Source organism: Ailuropoda melanoleuca, chromosome 2, assembly GCF_002007445.2.
Source record: "Ailuropoda melanoleuca isolate Jingjing chromosome 2, ASM200744v2, whole genome shotgun sequence".
Taxonomy (NCBI): Eukaryota; Metazoa; Chordata; class Mammalia; order Carnivora; family Ursidae; genus Ailuropoda; species Ailuropoda melanoleuca.
The window spans coordinates 124,701,801-124,721,942 of NC_048219.1; the positions used below are offsets into that span (position 1 = coordinate 124,701,801).

The 20,142-nt window shown below is 35.4% G+C and overlaps 1 protein-coding gene across 2 annotated transcripts in view; it reads left to right on the forward strand.

Moving 5' to 3' along the window:
• The window catches only part of GALNT13 (polypeptide N-acetylgalactosaminyltransferase 13), a 522,090-nt gene that overhangs the window by 72,614 nt on the left and 429,334 nt on the right, over positions 1 to 20,142 (forward strand). For both annotated transcript variants that reach the window (XM_019799151.2, XM_019799150.2), the window contains exon 3: positions 7,986 to 8,231. In XM_019799151.2, coding sequence (XP_019654710.1) covers positions 8,090 to 8,231 — 142 coding nt within the window. In that variant the 5' untranslated portion in view covers positions 7,986 to 8,089. The remainder of the gene's footprint in view (positions 1 to 7,985; positions 8,232 to 20,142) is intronic.

Below are 20,142 nucleotides of genomic sequence, written 5' to 3' on the forward strand. Positions count from 1 at the left end.
GGGGAAGAGTGTTTTAGGGGGAACTTCAAGAATGAAGATCCTGGAGCACATTGAGTGAAAGAGAGAGAGAGAGAGAAGATGAGGTCTGAAAGGGAGTCAAGGTCCAGGTTTGGTTGAATGCTATAGGTCAAGAGAAGGATTTAGAATTTAAATGTGATAGAAAGCCATTGGTCAATGTGAGCAGAACAGAGAAGAGATCTGATTAAATTTAAATTTTAATAGGATCAACCTGATTTCTGTGCAGAGAATAGATTATTATGGGAGTGCATTTAAGAAGATAATGAATGCATATGATTGAGTGATAACACTTTTAAGGATATGCTCAAGAGAAATGAATACTTGTGTCCATACAAATATTCGTGCATGAATTTTCATAGTTGCATTATTCATAATAACCAAAAAGTGAAAATAATCCAAGTGTAGACCTACTGACAAATGAATAAATAAAAAGTAGTATGCCCCTATAATGGAATATTATTTGGCAAGAAAAAGAAATGAAGTACTGGTATATGCTACAACATGGATAAATCTTGAAAATATTATGCTGAGTGAAGAAGACAGTCACAAAGTATCATATGTTGTATGATACTGTTTAAATGAAAGTTCAGAATGGACACTTCTATAAGAGACAGAAATTACATTAGCAGTTACCTAGGGCTAGGGGTATGGGACAATTGAGAGGTTATAGCAAAGGGGAGCTGTTTTCTTTTGAGGTAACAGAAGTGTTCTAAAAGTGTTTGTGCATAGCTCTGTGACTATACTACAAGCCAAGGCATTATAAATTTTAAGTGGGTGAATTATATGGTTTGTAAATTCTATCTTAATAAATAGAGTTATTTTTTAAAAAAAGTAGTTTAGGCAATATGTCAAGGTGGTGATGGTGGCTTGGCCTAGAGTGGCAGCAGTGGAATTGGTAAGAGGTGGGTCATATCTGAAAGCAGAGCCAACAGAATTTGCTGCAAGATCAAATAAGAGATGTAAAAAAAAAGTTGCACAAGAAACAACAGATGTTGGCGAGGTTGCAGAGAAAGGGGAACCCTCTTTCACTGTTGGCGGGAATGCAAACTGGTGCAGCCATTCTGGAAAATAGTATGGAGCTTCCTCAAAAAGTTAAAAATAGAAATACCCTACAACCCAGCAATTGTCCTACTAGGTATTTACCCAAAGGATACAGAAATACTAATTTGAAGGAATACATGCACCCCAAAGTTTATGGCAGCATTATCAATGATAGCCAAATTATGGAAAGAGCCCAAATGTCCATCAACTGATGAATGGATAAAGTAGGTGTGGTAGCTATTTGTCTATCTGTCTGTCTGTCTATCTATGTATCTATCTATCTATGTATCTATAATGAAATATTGCACAGCCATAAAAAGAATGAAGTCTTGCCATTTGCAATGACATGGATGGTTGCTAAAGAGTATTATGCTAAGTGAAATAAGTCAGTCAGAGAAAGACAAATACCATGTGATTTCACTCATATTTGGATTTAAGAAACAAAACAAATGAGCCAAGGGAAAAAAATAAGAGAGACAAATCAAGGAACAGACTCTTAACTGGAGAACAAACTGATGGTTACTGGAGAGGAAGTGGGTGGAGGATGGGTTAAACAGGTGATGAGTATGAAGGAGGGTGCTTGTGATGAGCACTGGGTACTAAATGTAAGGGTGAATCACTAAATTCTACAGATGAAAGAAAAAAGAAGAGTACAAGGTTTTTGGCCAAGCATGTCAAATGTTGCCTAGGAGTTATATAAAATTGTGCTTGAGGATTGACCATTGAATTTGACCCATTGGTTGTGACTGTATCAAATAAGTTTTCCATATGGTGGCTGGGGCTTAAAGCCTGATGGCTTTAAGAGAAAATATGAGGTTAGGGATATGGGATATGTAGATGGTGGTTATGTATAATTCTTTCCAGAAGTTTTGCATTAAAGATGAGCAGGTTGCTGGAGGAATAGCTGAAGAGGGATGTGGGGCCAAATTAATTATTTTAAGATGATTATTCATATAGCATCTTTGTATCGATAGCATTGACTTAGTAGAGAAGAAAAAATGATGCAGAAGAGACAAGTGCAATCCATCAGTGAAATCCTATGTGAGAGCAGAGGGTGTTGCACTCCTAAAAGGACAGTCATCCATTGTAACACCTGGACTTGCAGGTTTAGGCTTGGCAGTAATAGAAACAAGCGAGTTGATACATTCAACGCGGCAGTAGGCAAAGTAGTCTTCTGATTATTTATGTCTTCTCCGCTAAATGTAGAAGTGTAATGATGGGCTAAGAGGAAAAAGTGTGGAGATGGCAGTCTGAGGAAGGCAAACAAGGTATGAAAGTTTCCTGATGGGTGGAGATTGGTTTGAACTGTTGCAGGATTGCAGCAAAGCACTGAAAGTCCACTTGTAGTGTGATGTGAATTTATAGCGTTAAAATGAGAACAGGCAGCATATGGGGGTTGGGGGGCTCATTCAAGGTCATGTTCATCTGTTTGCATGTAGGAGTGGAATAGGGGAAAGTTGGATTAACCTGTGTATTAGTTTGGTAGAGCTGCCATAACAAAGTATCACAGACCGTGTTGCTTACACAGAGAAATTGATCTTCTCACAGAATTTAGAAGTCCATAATCAGTGTGTCAGTGGACTTAAAATTTCATTCTGAGGTCTTTCTCTGTGGCCTATGTTTTCACATCATCTTTCCTCTGATTGTGTCCTAATCACCTCTTTTTATAAGAAGCCTGTCATTTCAATTAGGGCCAATGTGTATGACCTCATTTTACCTTCATTACCTCTTTAAAGGCTCTATCTTCAAATATTGTCACATTCTAAAATACTGGGGGTTAGGACTTCACATACAAATTTTTGGGGATGGGTGTGGCAAAATTCATAATAATAATCCATAACAACCAGTGCTGGAGTTTTAAAAACTTAAATATATTTGAGTGAGAAAGGGAATATGTAAAACATTTGAAATCTTGTTCTCATAAAGCTATTTAAGAGAACAGATAATAAACAAATTAAAAAAACCAATGAGTCTTTTAATATGTTTGGGGGTAATATGTACAAAGAAGAAAGATAAAATGAGTCAAGAAATACAGAGTGACTAAATTGTGTGTGTTATTGTATATAGGTTGATAGGAAAGCTCTCCAAGATTTGACATTTGAGCAGGAAGGAAGTAAGAACTGAAGGATAAGACCAGGGAGCCATGACCATGTCAGTGGACAGAGAAAACACCATATGCAATGCCCTGAGGCAAGGTATATGTAAGGAATAGTCTGGAGACCCAAGTCACTGCTATAGAGAACATCTAGGAAAAGGGTCAGAAAGATACTAATCCGGGAGTCAAATGATAGGTACACAAATATTTTGTTTTTGCCTTAAAAAATGAGGTATAATTATATAGAATGAAAGGCACAGATTTTAAGTCTATAGTTCAAAGAGTTTTGACAGTTGTAAAATCCTGTGTAACTCTTCCTGATCAGAAACTCTAGTAAATATATTTGTGATTATTAACTATAAAACACTGTAATTTGTAATACTCACAATTATTAATGTTAACTATATTTGTGATGCTCATCTTGTCCCCTGACACCCTGAATACATACACGCTGAATGTATACTACTTCTGAAAAGATGGGCAAAGAGAATTCTCACTTTTTTCTTATTCTTTTGACGATGTTCATGATGATGATAATATTACTACTAATATGATGATAATATTACTACTAATGTATATTGAGCCCCTCCTAGGTGCCAGGCACTGTTATAAGAGCTTTGCATGTAATAATTCCTTCAGTACTAATCATAGCCTGTGAGGTAGGTATTATTGTTCACATTTTCTGATTAGCAGAGCTGAGGCACAGATTTAAGAAACTTGAATTAAGCCATACAACTAGTGAGTATTGGAACTCAGATTCAACCCATGGCATTCTAACTCTGCACTGTATAAGTTTAGATCTTATGCTTGGTTGCCTCCTTATAGTCAGATTTTATATTATGAATATTCCCCTTTCCTTAGTTTAAAAGCAAGTGAGGGCCTTTTTCCTCTTCTAGTCCACTTTTTCCACACAGGCAGAGAGGTATTCATTTAACTTAACAGGCATTTGTTTTGCTTCTTCTCTCTTAGTATATAGTCCTATGTGTTGTGATTTTTATGGTGGATCCTTTGGTTTAAGCTGTGGGTGGATTCCCTTAGCTCATCTTAATTTTTGATCTTCAGTCATACATAGATCAGTCTTCCTGTCAAGCATACCTGTGGCTAAAGCAGGGTATTTTTTTTTTTCAGTGCTTACACACATCACACAGTGCTTACACATTTATCAGTCCGTAAACCAAATTCTGCAAATTTGTGCAGTCATCAGCTCCCAGAAGTCCTGCATAGCTATTTAAAACATTTGAAGCATGCTGGTGCCTGAAACTTCTGGGAGCGCTACCAGCAGTCTTCCACTAGCTCCCAGGATCCTTTGGCAGCCTCACAAAGTAGATTGAATAAATTTGCACCTATTATGCAATTTTCCACAAAATAAGGGAGTACAGATAAAAATATGTCTAATAGCAACTAAACTAGACTCTCTATGCAAGTGATAACCTCATAATTCAGAAACAAGTAACTCTTTCTCCTTATTTACAAATATATTTACCAGACTCCTAAGCTTCATCTAGATTTTTTAAATTTAAAATCTATTTTTGATACAAAGAGTAAATGGTGCGTATCTGCAAACAAAAATCCTGGAAGATGTCATAGAATATCTGGCTGATATCATGATTTGGTGGACAAGAAGAAAAAGACAGGCAATCTGACTAGAAGATGGCACTGGATAGTTTTCTTTTAAAAGTATTCCTGCCTAGAGCAATACTTTTAAAGAGAGAAATAACTGTGCTCAAAAGATATTGAAACAATTAGGAAAGGGGCTATGTTTTCAGATAGAAGAGCCTATAGTTTATGCAAGTTAGTCATGTTCCACATTGGTTTGGCAAGTCGGCGATATGCAGAACTTGGATTTGGTTTGAGAAACCGAGAAGTGTTTGCAAATAAACAGAGGCTTACTGGAATAAAATCACAATGCAGATGCTGATTCTCTTAAATAAACCTGGGCTACCAACTGTGCTTATGTTGGTTACTGTTACTGTGTATATTGTACCATCCTTCTGCTCAACCGGTTTTGTTCTCATGAAGAATATTGGGATACAATATATGTGATTACTGTTATACAAGGGCCAGCAGATAAAACTGATGGATGATAAAATGTAGTGTATTTTCAAGGTAGAGATAGAATTAAAAACTTGAAATATATGAGGAAAGACTTTCACAAACAAAAATTTAAACAGCAGTGTAGTTTTATCACTTAAAATAGGAGACTTCTCTCAGCGCTAGTGACTTGATATATAGCTCTATCAGGCTATGAAATTAGAATAATTTGAATAATGCTTGAGGATTTTGACTTTCTATTATAACTAAAGTTTATATTAAATTGTGAATAACCTTAACTGTTAGGCTCTTATTAGGAAATGTCTTATCTTAGACATTTTAATATTTAATATTAAGTGATTTCACATTTTTATTATAAAATATTTTTTATATTTTCTTTTAAAAATGTTCTCATACTTTATCTCACTTAAGCCTTACAATATTTTGTGAGGTGAATGTGACAGGAAATATGTTATAGTAAAGACAATGAAGCACAGAGAGGCAAAATGCCAACCCAAAGACATCTTTTCATTTTATGACAAGAGCCAGGGATGGTGTTGTTTATGTCTTTTATTATAGATATTTATATAACATATAAGATCCTTTATTACAGGATCTCTTATTTTTAAGATATTCCTGTTTTAAATCTGGGGATGGCTATATGGTAACCATCAGTGTTATATATACTTCGGCGTGAGACTTTTTTTCCACAATAGACTGAAGGGAACTAGTTCATCACAGGACCAAAGAAAGACAGAACATTTGATAGCTTGAATTGTTTCATATCACATATTCAGTAAAGCGTGCGCAAAGTAGCAGGAAATATGCATAGGGGAATTATTCAGGTTTAGAGGCTGGGTTCCAATGTTTAGTTATAATATTTATAGAAAACTGAAGTTGAAATGAAATAAAGGAGATAGTTAACCTGCCATTTTTTTCAAGAAAAAAATAAGCAAACAGATAAACCCCAAATATTGTGTATTCCTTTAATTTGCACATTTTGTACCTTTCATTTTTAAAATATTTATATGCTGAATAAATGTAAATTTAATGTGGATATTGAAAATAGATTCTTTGTTATAATTTTTTCCACTCTCACTCTATGTAAATTTTTAATTCATTGTGAGTCTGGGTAGGTTGTAACAGGCAGCAGCATTTGTGTTGCTTTGTCATGCAAAGTCTGCTGCCATTAATTTGAAGAGCTTCTGCCTCCACAAATTGCACTTTGATGTTTTTATTTTGAGACAAAGATTTATGAAATATTTCAAGTATCTTTGTTTTTAATAGCTAGCTCTTCTTCCCAAATATCTTTCAAAACTATGTTATGTATTCACATCAAAGATTTTAAATTTAAGTTATTTTATTTTGCTTAATGTTTTTAGAGAGAGAGTGAGTGGGGGTGGGGGAGGGGCAGAGGAGACAAAGAGGGAGAGGGAGAATCCTAAGCAGGCCGACATGGGGCTCCATCTCATGACCCATGACCCTGAGATCATGATGAGCCGAAATCAAGAGTTGGACACCCAACTGGCTGCCACAGGAGTCCCACAGTTGATATGATTTTAAATGTAGCAAATGATATGAGAATATTTTTGGTTTGTTATATTTACTGTACATGACTTAACTGTAAATTTATTGTAAATTAACCAGGTAGTTACTGCTCTTTATAGTATAAATAAAAATATGTTTATGGTATTAATTCTATACTTACATTGAATATCTCTCAATAATTGTGTACTTATCTGTTATGCCTTTTAGAATTTGTGCTTTGGTTATTTTAAGTCACTTTAATATTTTGTTTCCCCTCTGATAATTTTTTTGAACATATACTGGCCATTCTAAAATACACATTTGTTGTGGATAGTTTCTGTGCAGACCAGCTGGGGTTTTTAAGGCTAAGTAACTGATGACTTATTTCATATAATGGTCCTTTTTGAGAATTTGAGAATTTTTGTTTTATATGTTAATATTAATAATTATCTGTTCTGCAAGATGCTTTACAAGCATTACTGTGGTTAGTCCTCATGGCAAATCTTTAGGTTTGGCATTGTTATTCTCATTTTGTAGATGAGGAAACAGAGGCTTAACAGGGTCCCACAGAGGGGCGCGTGGCTGGCACAGTCAGTTAAGCATCTGACTCTTGGTTTTGGCTCGCGTAGTAATCTCAGGGTGGTGAGAGTGAGCCCCGCGACCAGCTCTGTGCTCAGCACAGAGTCTACTTGAGATTCTTTCTCCCTCTGCCCCTCCCACTTGTGCTCTCTCTCTCAAATAAGTAAATAAATTGTTCAAAAGTTTTTTTTAAAGGAATCCACAGGTAGGAGTTGAACAGACGCAGGCCTGTGTGTCAAGGCTAGTTCTTAACTACGGTGATATGTTGTATTCCAGGATGATTTCTATTTCAGTGGTTTTGACTCCTCTAAAGTGCTGAGTTAGGGTCAATTCCAGGCTGCTCTGTTTGACAACGTCGTGCTCTGCAGAATGTCCTGATAGAGCTTTTTAAGAAAAGAATACAACCTGAAGAATTCAACTAGTTGTCAAGCGCTCAGCAGAGTAGTGACAGATCTAGGATTAGCTGTTAGAATTTTAGCTGCCTGGCTTGTTTACACTTTTCATTTACTTAGGCTTTTTATTCTGAATTCGAAGGCCAAGTGCTGAGACATATATATATATATATATATATATATATATATATATATATGGCAACATTAAATAAATCCTATATTTCATGTTATATCTCCTTTATGTGAAAAACAAACTATACAGTAATGAAAGTTTCTTTTCCTTCTTCTTCTTTTTGATACAGTGGGATGCATCCTGCTTTTATCTTGGAGTTCACCCTTGTGGCTTGGATCTGTCGCCATAGCATCTGTTTTCGGTCTATGTGTTAACTAGAAATCAAGGGAAGACATGAGGAGGTTTGTTTACTGCAAGGTGGTTCTAGCCACTTCACTGATGTGGGTGCTCGTTGACGTCTTCTTACTCCTGTACTTCAGTGAATGTAACAAATGTGATGACAAGAAGGAGAGATCCCTGCTACCCGCACTCAGGGGTAAGTGCTTATGAAGCAAATGTTGCTTTTATAGAGATGAGAGTTGCGGTGACTCTTGACAAAATGTGAAACTTTGAAATAGCGATTATTTTAAGCTATTGAGTTAAAGAGCATTTTGGCAGAACTACTAATGTACATTAAACCCTGGGAAAGCTGCCTTACTTGCTTGGCCTCAGGGGTCTTGTTGGAAGAAATGAGAAGAGTTAGCTAACCTCTAAGGTACCTTCCAGTTCTAATAATTCCAATGTTCTGTGACTGTATGGAAAGAACAATTTAGTGAACATTCAAATTGGACAGAATTTAAAATTTAGGCTTCCAGAAGCAATCGCCCTTGGAGGCTAAGCACACAACATAAAAAGGAAAAGCTACTAAAGTGAGATGGTGAGGATTGTAACAAAATGTAAGGACACATGACACCTATACAGACTTCCAAAACCAAGAAACGAACAAACAACTTTTTAAACAAAACACCTGTTGATGGCCAGATTCAGTCTGCGAGCACCAGATCATCGTCCCATAATTTCAAGTACATTATAAAGTCACTTTAACTCAGTATTTCCTTCTTTAGGGACCAGTTTCAGTGACTACATGAGAAACATAATGATTCTTATAAACAATGATTTATTAGGTCAAGCCATAGGGATTCATTTTCTGCAGTTGTTCCAAATAATTTTCTCTATGCTTTTTGTTGACTTCTAGATTTATTAAAATATTTCTGTAATATTCCTAGTGTAGAACTGCTTCTAATGTACATAGGATGCTTGGAATTAGCTTTATTATCATTGAATTAAACATTGTTTATCTTGAAATTTAGTTTACACTTATTCTCTGCTTAGCAAAAGTTTTCTTTATAAATATGATAAAAGGTAAGCTTTGAGTCCCATTTGGAATGTTTGTACCTTTGAGAAAAGTGAATCTAAATTACTGACTTGAGTTTTGCATTTGCTTAATGGATGTAGTCAGCTTTTAATGTTACAGATATTTTTGAGATTATTTGTTAATCAAAATACATGAATACACAAAATTTTATTGATACTATTTGGTTATATGAGGCTTAGGAAACACAGAAGAGCATTTCCAAAAATTAGTTTTTGTTAAAAGAGTATTTTGAACATTTTTTTTTTTTTTGCTTTAGATTGCAGTAATGCTCTTGCACAATTGGAGAAATTCCGACTATCTTCCTCTTTTTCAAAATGAGTTTCTCTCACTATAATTTTTGACTAGCAAAAAAAATTGAGAGAAAGTACTTTGGAAGTGACTGAGCCTAGACCCATTTAGGTAGTTTATATGCATATTTTATGCCTTTATATTGGAATTATTCAAAGAGGAGAACTTTATGAGTCCATCAGTTTTTGATAAATGAACATGGGGATTGATATGCTGATCCTTGGTTAAAATCCCAGAAAAAATCCACCTTCTCTGCTTCTTTGTTAAATCAGTTGAGCTACTGCTTGGCTGAAAGTAGAAGTGTGTTTTGATGGATCTCATCCGTTTGGAATGATCACTTTGTCATTTGTTGAATAGAGACATCTAGATTGGTCACAAAAAAATGTCACATCTGATTCAGCAAAACTATGACAGCTTATTCTGCGAGTACCAAAAAAGTGCAGCTTTGCTGGTTTAAGTCCTTAATGCTCAGTCTTAAATCTCAAAATGTGAAATTTAATGATGCAAAGCAAAAGTAGTAATTTTTCCTCATACTTAAGTTGTAAAATTAAACTATATTCTTCTTATTTTTAAGACTTATTTAATGTTGTACATTAATATTTGTCTTGAATAAGTGGAAATAGCCTTTAGGGTTTTAATTTTATTTTCTATTGTTACTTCTTATTTTAGAATCTTTATTTAGGATTTGTGCTATATATTTAAAATAGTATTTTATTTACAGGCAGACAATGCTGTGCAAGCTGTACTTGAGTAAAAATTTCATGTTCTGCACATGCTAAAAACAGACTTTTTACTTTAAAAAAGTTGATTCTTCTGAACTTATGTGTCCCCATTATTAAAAAAAAAAAGTTTGGGGTAGGTGGTTTCTCAGATCTCTTTTAGTACTAAATTTTAAACAATTTGAAGTGCCCACTATTAGCATCCACTATGAATTAATTTCTGAGGCATATTTATTCATTTATTAATTCATCAATTATTTAAGTGCCTATTGAGTCAACACTTTGTACACCTTAAGCTTACATAATGTTCTATGTCAACTATATCTCAGAAAAGAAGGGAAAGGGAAAGAAAAGAACATAGCCCAGTGATGGACAAAGGAAAGGAAGGTACTAGAATTTTTATGAAATAACAGATTACAGGATACTTCTGAATGGGAGAATGCAGAGCTCTTATAAGATTAAAGTGATTAAGACTATAGTATTGGTACAAGGGGTCACAATGGGTAGCCAAATTGCGTAATGGAATAGCACAGAGACTCTAGAAGTAGACTCATGTGTTTGCACATTCAAATATGACAAGAGCACCACAGATCAATGGGGGAGAGAAGGGCTGTTTAATAAATGGATCTGAAAGGAAGATGGTAATTCATGTGGAAAACATGAAATTGGGTCCCTTTTTTTTTTAAAGATTTTATTTATTTATTTGACAGAGAGATAGCCAGCGAGAGAGGGAACACAGCAGGGGAGTGGGAGAGGAAGAAGCAGGCTCCCTGCGGAGGAGCCCGATGTGGGACTCGATCCTGGAACGCCGGATCACGCCCTGAGCCAAAGGCAGACGCTTAACGACTGCGCTACCCAGGCGACCCGAAATTGGGTCCCTAACTCGTGCCATAAACCAAGATAAACTTTGGATTTATTAATGTGAACAATAAAACTGCAGGGTGGGGGGGGCAGAGGGGAAAGGGAGAGTCCGTCCCCAGCAGGGGTCAATGACCCAGAGATCACAACCTGAGCTGAAACCAAGAGTCAGTCACTTAACCGGCTGAGCCACCCAGGTACCCCCATCTCCACAAAACTTTATGTAACAATTCATTATTTCTGAAATCTTAACATTCATATATAACCCATCACTCATAGTCAAACACTCAGGATTTCTTCCACGTAGACAAATATTTCCTAGTACTACTGTTCATAAAAATAAAAGCTGAAAATAACCCATAGATCTATCAGTGGGAAAGTTGATGAATGAATTGTGATATATCAATATAACAGAATAGTTATATTAGCTAAAATGAATATATGAATGCATTTTGATAATATAATAGTTATATCCCTCAAAGATGATAACTAATGTTATAGTTTGAAAAGCTAAAACTAAAATTTAAAAATATGTATTTTAAGAATATGTAGAGATGCAACAAGCTCTATAAAGCAAGCAAGATTAATTATGATAATGGGATTTAGGATGTTTATTTTCATGTGTTGGGAGAGACAGGTGCATGAGATGGGGATGAACATTTTGACTGACTATGGGGCATTAGTAGTGTCTTAGATTTGTTTCTCATGTGGGTTTGATGTGTCTATTACGTTATATTACATGGATAACTAAATGAATAAAAGCCACTGAATGGATTTAAAAGAACATTTGTGTTATGGAAAGATCACTATGGATTCCATGTGGAGAATGGATTGGAGAAGAGTTGGTCTCTTTAGGGAGGCTGTGTAGGAAGTTGTGGTAGTTAGTGTCCCATGAAGTCTATGTAGGCAGTGATGCCTACTTAGGGCAGAGGAATGGCGGTGAGGTGTGACAGAAGTGGGTAAAGTGAAGAGGTATTTGAGATATGGGAGCTGGGTGTGTGACTGGCTCTGCCAGATATAGGATATGGGAGTGTCAAGGAAGAATCTTGAGTTTCTTGAGGGCATTATTTGGTTCAAATTCCTGAGAGGGGAAAAATGGAGGAGGAGATGAGTTGAGGGTGGACATTGAGTTTATTTTAGACATGTTGAATTTTAGACACCTGTCAGGCAACTGAATGGAATTGTTCAGTAGGAAGTTGGCTACATTATTAAACTCCAAATATCAAACTTAAAAACCATCACTTCTGTGGAAATTTTTTTCTAAAATGGATTGCAGTTTTTCTCTTCTTTATTGAAGAATAAAACATATGGAATATAATTGAACCTTTGTTACAGAGTCAGCATTATCATTTTCACACATCGATTATTAAATGATGCTGTTTAAAAAAAGATTATTTCAGGGACTTTATGCAAGCACATAGACCTGTTCCGATATTAAATACAGACATGTAAATCCTTTTTCTTTTCCTCCTTACTAAAGGATTGCTTTTTGATACCGTAAGTACTTGTTAGGGGAGCATGTTAACTTTTTCATGCCACTATGGGGCCACCTAGAATTAAAACGCACTGAAAGATATTTCTAACTCCTAACTGGTATGGAATACTAACTAGTGGTACTCCCAAGATGAAAGAATTAGATATTTGAGAGAAGAGGTATTTAAAAAGACCAGTGCTGCTGTCTTGAAACACATCTAGAAACACTTTGGAAAAATTTGAGGTTGTGTGGTAGGTTTACATGAGCCCTCTGCCAAAGCGGATCCTACTCTTTGCTGACCCACTAAGGGCCTATGTCTGAGGGCCAGTTAATTAATATTTCTGGGTCTTGTTGCCGTCTGCAAAATGAAATGAATATGAGTCATGATTTTAAAAATCCTGGTCTTCAAATGAATGATTATATGTTTCTAGCTATTTTTTTTTCCAATGAAACTATGATAAATAAACTCTTTTACTATCTAACTTTTGGTCAGTCCATAAATAATGTGTGATCTGAGATGAGAAGTAGTGATATGGAAGTGATATGAAGCAAGGATTTTGCTTAGAAACCCCAGTGGCGGGGCACCTGGGTGGTTCAGTTGGTTAAGTGCTGGACTCTTGATTTAGGCTCAGGTGATGATCTCGGGGTAGTGAGGTCAAGCCCAGTGCCAGGCTCTACACTAAGCAGGGAATCTGCGCCAGATTCTCTCTCTCTCTCTGCTCCTCCCCCCATCTAAAATAAATACATCTTTAAAAGAAAAAAGAAACCCCAGATGGGTTCCTATTGTTACAGAGAACAGAAAGGGTATAAATTTATGATATTCAAGATGGGAAGGAACCTACCTTTCTTTATCTGATCCTCAGTCTTTAGCATCTTGCACATAGGGAATGAAATGAAATTTACTTTAAAAAGGGGAGGATATCTAAGAAAGAATTGTTGCTTGTATGTAAACAAAGATAAGTACATAGCCAATAGTGATCACAATAATAATAATTATAAGCTCTTAACTATTCTAAATTATTTCCAAATGTTGATTCATTAATTTTTTGCCAAAAAGTCTGTGAAGTAAGCATTCTTCTTTTACATATGAAGAAACTGAGGCAGAGTGAGTGTATGGGAAAAATACTCCTGTGTTTTCCTTTACTCACACGTACAATACCACTAATACCAGATGTGTGGGCTTTTTCTCCACACCAAGCAATTGTCTATATCAGGTGAGTGTCCTCCAATTCTGATACTATCTACTTGGTGTTAACATCAGATCTCACAAGATAAGGGCTCAGTCCCGTAGGATTGCCCCCACTTCAGATACCAATTACAAGTCCCAGATTGTTACCTGTACTTCTGATCCACAAGCTATAAATTGGGGTTTCCATGATGCCCTCTTGAAGTTTGGTGATTTTCTAGAATGTCTCACAGAAATCAGAGAAATGGCTACTTACATTTATCAGTTTATTATAAAAAAATATGATAAAGGACTGAAAGTTCCAAGCTTGTAATCATGGCTGGGTCTTTCTGATGACCAGTCCCCAGCCAGGAGTCATTTAGGAGCCCACCAAGAGTTGCCTCATTAGAACAAAAGATACTTCTTCTTTTTTTTAATATTTACTTTTTAAATTTAAATTCAAGTTAGTTAACATATAGCATAGTATTGGTTTCAGAAGTAGAATTTAGTGATTCATCGCTTACACATAACACCTAGTACTCACCCCAACAAGTGTCTTCCTTAACACCCATCATCCATTTAGCCCATCCCCCACCTCCCTACACTCCAGCAGCCCTCCCTTACAAAAGACATTTCTATCATACAGGAAATTGCAAGGGATTTAGGAGCTCTGTGTCAAAGACCAAATATTAGAACAAGAGATGCTCCTAGTGGTCTTATTACTTAGGAAATTACAAGGGTTAGAGATGCTCTCTGCCAGCAACTGGAAGTATTGACTACACACATGGGGACACACACACACACACATGTGTATATATATTTTATATATAAAATTAATGTTTTTCCATGGTGAGATTAAGGGGGAGTGCCAGAATTTTCACAATCAATACAATAGGATTTGTTTATTAGGTGTTGGTTATTAACACCTTTATTAAATAAAGGACTCTGTTATTAATAAATGTCAGTTTGTACTAGAGTTCAAGTCATGCTTTCATTTGGATACCAGGATGGAATACATATTCTGAAAATTTGAAATGACTGTTTTGTGTTCACTCAGAGGCACTATGGACCCTGCTAGATCTCCCTGGCTAGTAGGATATATAAATTCCAGTCAGGAAAATATTTCCTAGGGATCCTCTGATTTCAGATCATTTATAGAGCAGTATCACTTTATCTGGCATTTTAAGGTTTTACAAAGTTACTGTTAACCATTCATGTCCCTTAAGACCTTTTCACTGCGGCTCTGAATTGGGGAAAATCAAGAAAATGAATGGAATTGCTGACCAGTAACCCCAATTTGATATTTCCATGTTTCCCTTCATCCTGCCTGGGAGAATAACTGTTTTTTTTTCCCTTCATAAATCCAAGGACACAGGTAGCCTTGTTCTCTTGGAATCTTGACTGTGGACTATTGCATCAGCCCTTCCTTTTATTTATCTCTAGATGATCTCCTTATAACATTAACAGTGAGCCATACAATCATATATTAAACAGTGAATGCTTGTTGGTTTTGTTTGATTAATCTTTGGTGCTTCAGAGAAGAATTCCTGTGTGCAGGTGTGAGGGAAAACTAAAGACTGGTGAAGTAGAGTGTTAAAACTAACACCAAATTTTCCTTATTTTTAAAAAAAATATGGTTTCATCTTTTGGGGGCAGGGTAGGTGAGTGTGATTGATTAAAATGCATTGTCGGTATTGGAATTGCCCTTAATAAATTATGATGACTGCTGGAACTTTCAGGCAATAATATTTATAGTCATACAAAAAGTAGGGCATATAGACACAGTTTGAATGGAGAACATATATTTCCCAGATAATTTTCAATCAAATTTAAAACTAGTGTTCAAAAATCTATGGGCTTCATAAAATTATGGCCTTTGATATTTGCTTTGGCCTTTCATGCTTTATCCATAAGTCACTCTGATCCCTCTGCCAGTCCACATAGACATGTTAATGTTAAGAATGAAAATGAATTGTTGTAATGAATAATTATTAAGTTTACTGTGTCAGGTGTTCTATATATATTGTTTTGATAAATTCTCAATGTAGCATTGAGGATACGTACTATTATTATCCTCATTTTCATATGTGAAACTGTGACCTAAATGGTTTAATTAAATTCCCCAAGGTTGAAAAACTGGTAAGAGGGAAGAAAGGACTCTCAACCTGGTTTGTCAGACTTCTGAACCCGGACTTTGAATCATCTTCTATGCCCTTGAATTAGGTGTGCCTAGACTCCTTTTACGTAAAAGAGTCACAACATTTATATGCTAATTTATGAAATATTTACACAAGTTGGGATATCTCTGGAGTACATAGAAGGAGTTGGTCACTGACCTTGGGTAAAAAAATATCTTATTTAACATACTTAAGAGAAAAGTATTCTGGCAGGCTCACCTTGCCTTATTTCAGACTTTAGCAATTTTGCATTTATTGAATCTGTACAGTACATTAATTTATGTTGCAATTTTCCTCAGCAGTTCTCTTTGGGGCTAAGCCTCTGAAGTCTTAGCAAGAATAGTTAAAAGTCGTAAACAGCAGTGAAACGTTATTTTTTCTCCAAAGCTTAATAGGACCAATTGGTACAATTCTTTTATCCATTTATTCAATAAAAGTACTGGGCTAGGTGTTCTGAAATATACAGAATTTAAACAAATAGAACATTTGCCTTTAAGAATCACAGCCTGGTGGAGATAGGACATATACGTACACGATGTATACTTAAATAACTGCATTACACAACAGGGAGTAGTGGCTTTTGTGAGAGGGATACCAAATGAACTACTAAGAGAGCCCTTGAAAAACATAAATTATGTGGACATGTGAAAATTGGGAGGGAGTGAATACAGGAGGAAATAAAATGCCAGAAGAAAGCTATTGCCTTTTTCAAAGTGAGGCTATAAGAGAACAGTGAATTGGTTGATTGAGGCAGAATCAGACATAAAGGGGTATTCTAGATTTTAGGTTGAACGTTGGAATAGAGACAGAGTTTAAAGGACTTTGAGTGCTGGAGAAAGAAAAAATCTAACTTTGTTCTCTAGGAAATGGGGGACCACTGAAGGTTTCTGGAAAAGGAAAGATGTTAATCATCAGCTGGTGGTTTAGAAGGAGAGTGTAATGCTGTTAGTTACATATGCAACACAATAGCACGAACACATTTTTATCTTTATGTAAAATCTCAGACATTAACGTTTTATTCATTAATTAAAACGACTTGGATTTCATGGTAAGTTAATGGAATATTAAGTCATTTAAATTGTTCATTTTGCAAATTAGTTGGAACCAGAACATTTCCATTTCCAAATTCAGATGTTGTTTTAGAAAGTTTACTACTCAAAATCTTTACTAATTTAGTATTAAATAAGCTGAGACAATTCTTTCAATAAACATTGGAATGCTTGATTTGCATCAGAGCTGGGGATAGGAAGATAAAGAAGCCATTCTTATTTTCATGTTTAGAAAGGGAGAAGGGAATTCAGAATTGTATGAATGAAATGTCAGCATATCAATGCTATACTATCAGGAGGAAAGAGAATATATGACATGAAAAGAAAAAAAATCAGTAAGACATTATCTGTCTCTTGAGGGCTAGATGTAATTTTCAATTCCTTAAGGACTTGAGTTGATTGAGTGGATGGTGGTGGGCGAAAACTATTTGCCAAATAGTCCACCAACAAAATGTGAATGGACATATTTCAGCTTGAACCACTGGAAACCATTGTTGCTGAAGGGCTCTACTGCAGCAGAGACAACTGGCTACGTAGAATTTTTATCAGTTTTTTCCTCTTCTATCTTTACCACCTAAACCATTGCCTGGCTCATAGTGACAATGAATAATTATTGAATGAATGAAGAATGAATGCATGACTTGCTTGATACTTTCCAAGGGTTCTTATGATTATAGAATGTGCAGTTTAAGTTGATGATTAAGAAATTTGAAATAACTCAATTATCATGGCAAGTATTATTTGTTTTTATTGTTTACATACATAGTCCAAACTATTTTTTTATCCTTCATTGGTACATATAATACGATTGACAACCCAAATTCACACATTTATATCCAGGGGACTATCTTTTTTCCTTCAGAATTTGTCTTGTGTTACACTGGTCATATTGTCCCTGTGATGCAGGGACATATAAGATCACTGCATGTTGACATGTGGCATTTCTCTAGATGGAACAGGTGTATCATGTGGGATACGTGGAATGAATCAATACATAGAGGACACAGAGGAATGTTTATAGAAGTTAGATTAAGGACTTTTGAAAAAAAAGATGTAAGTATGTGGTAAATTTAATTTATCTGTAAAAAGAAGATAGGGGGAATAGAGATGATGGAAAATGAATATAAGAAAGTAATACTGGAAAGCTTTAAAAATGAAAAATCCAATCAAAAAGGAAAATTACGGAGAATAAGGTAATGTAATTGTAGAACAGGAGCCATGGTTAGTCAGTAAGTAAGGCTATATGTAAATGTAGCTTTGGGAATGATTGAGGAGAGTATTTGGTTAAAGAATATTTTTTTTAAAATAAGTTTTATTGAGGTATAATAGAATGCTCAACTTGAAGTGTACAGTTTGATAGTTTTGACAAATGAATCCCAGGGTTCAACCTCATAATCAGATATGTCCCCCCAAAATATTTCCTTATGCCCCTGCGCAGTCAATTTCCTCCACTCTAGTTAAAGACAACCACTGATCTGGTTTTGTGACTATTGGTTAGTTTTGCTATTCTAGAAAATCTGATGAGTGGAAACGTATAGTATGAATTCCTCTGTATCTGGCTGCTTTTGCTCAGCATAAGGGTTTAAGCTTAATCCATGCTTATTGATTGTATCAGTGGTTATTGCTGAGAAGTTTCCTATTACTTATCGTACATACTATAATTTGTTTACCCTTTCACCTGACGTTGGACATTTGAGTTTGTTCCACAGCTGTTATGCATAAAGCTGCTGCATTTGTACAAGAATCTTTGTGTGGACATATGTTTTCACAACTCTTGGGTAATATCAAGGAGAGGTAGTGCTGAGTCATATGCTAAGTGTGTTTTAATTTGGTAAGATAATGCCAGTTTATTTTTTCAGGTTGTTAAAACTATTTGCTATTCTTATCAGTAACATAAGAGAGATCTGGTTACTCCACATCCTGGCCAACACTTCATAGCCAGTGCTTTAAATTTTAGCTATTTTAGTAAACTTGTGATAATATCTCATTTGATTTAATTTGCATATCCTGGTAACTAGTGGTATTGAGTAACTTCTCATGGTTGTTTTTTTTTCCAGTCTTCTTTTATGAAGTGTCTGTCAAATTCTTTTGCCTATTTTGTAATTGAGTTGTTTGTGGCTTGTTTTTAAAAATGTTTTTAAAATAGTGTCTCTCAAAGAACAGAGATTTTTAATTTTGATGAAGTCCAGTGTATCATTTTTATTTCTTTTATTGTTCTTTTGGTGTCCTAAGAAATATTCGCCTATACCAATGCCATGATAACTTTTTTTTTAATCTGTGTATTTTTCCCAGAGGATTTATGGCTTTAGCCTGTAAGCTTTGACTTAATTTTTGTGTACGGTGTGAGAAGAGTTAAGATTACTTTTTTCCTAAAATAAAAATCCAGCTGTTCCAGAAACATTTGTTTCTTGAAGATAAAAAAAGGCATGGTTTTAGAAATAAGCATGATATTTTCATGTATATTCCTCAGTATAAACCTATACATTTTCCTATTTTTTTAAAGATTTTATTTAATTATTTGAGAGAGAGAGAGAACATGTGTGTGCGTGAGAGAAAGAGAGAGTACTTGCAGGGGAAGGGCAGAGGCAGAGAGAGAAAGAAGCAGATTCCCTCTGAGCTGAGTTGTGAGCCTGCCTCAGAACTCCATCCTAGGACCCCAGGATCATGACCCAAGCTGAAGGCAGACACTTACCCAACTGAGCCACCAACATGCCCCTATTTCTTATATGAATGATTTGATTACAAATATTTGAGTTTACGTTCTCAAATTCATTGCATATTATATATGTGATATAAATTTTGTTATATAACTTGAAAAGTACCCAAATGTTACTAACCAAATCTTTAGACATTTTGATTTGAAGGCAAAAGAAAATCTAACATAAAACTATGTTTAAAAAAAGTACTATTTTTCTTTCTTTCTCTTTCTCTCCCTTTCTTCTTTACTTACTTCCTCCCTCCCTCCTTCTGCCTCTCTTTCTCCTTCCCTCTCTCCCTCTCTCCCTCCCTCTCTCTCTTTTCTTTTCCTTCCTTCCTTCCCTCCTCCCTCCCTCTCTTTCTTTCTTTCTTTTTCTTTCTTTCTTCTTTCCTTCCTTTCTTTTTTCTTTTCTTTTCTTTTCTTTTCTTTTCTTTTCTTTTCTTTTCTTTTCTCTTTTCTTTTCTCCTTTCCTTTCCTTTCCTTTCCTTTCCTTTCCTTTCCTTTCTTTTCTTTTCTTTCTTGATTCCATTCATTCATTTGACAGAGAGAGAGAGAGAGAGAGTGTGTGTACAAGCAGGGGGAGCTGCAGGCAGAGGGAGAGGGA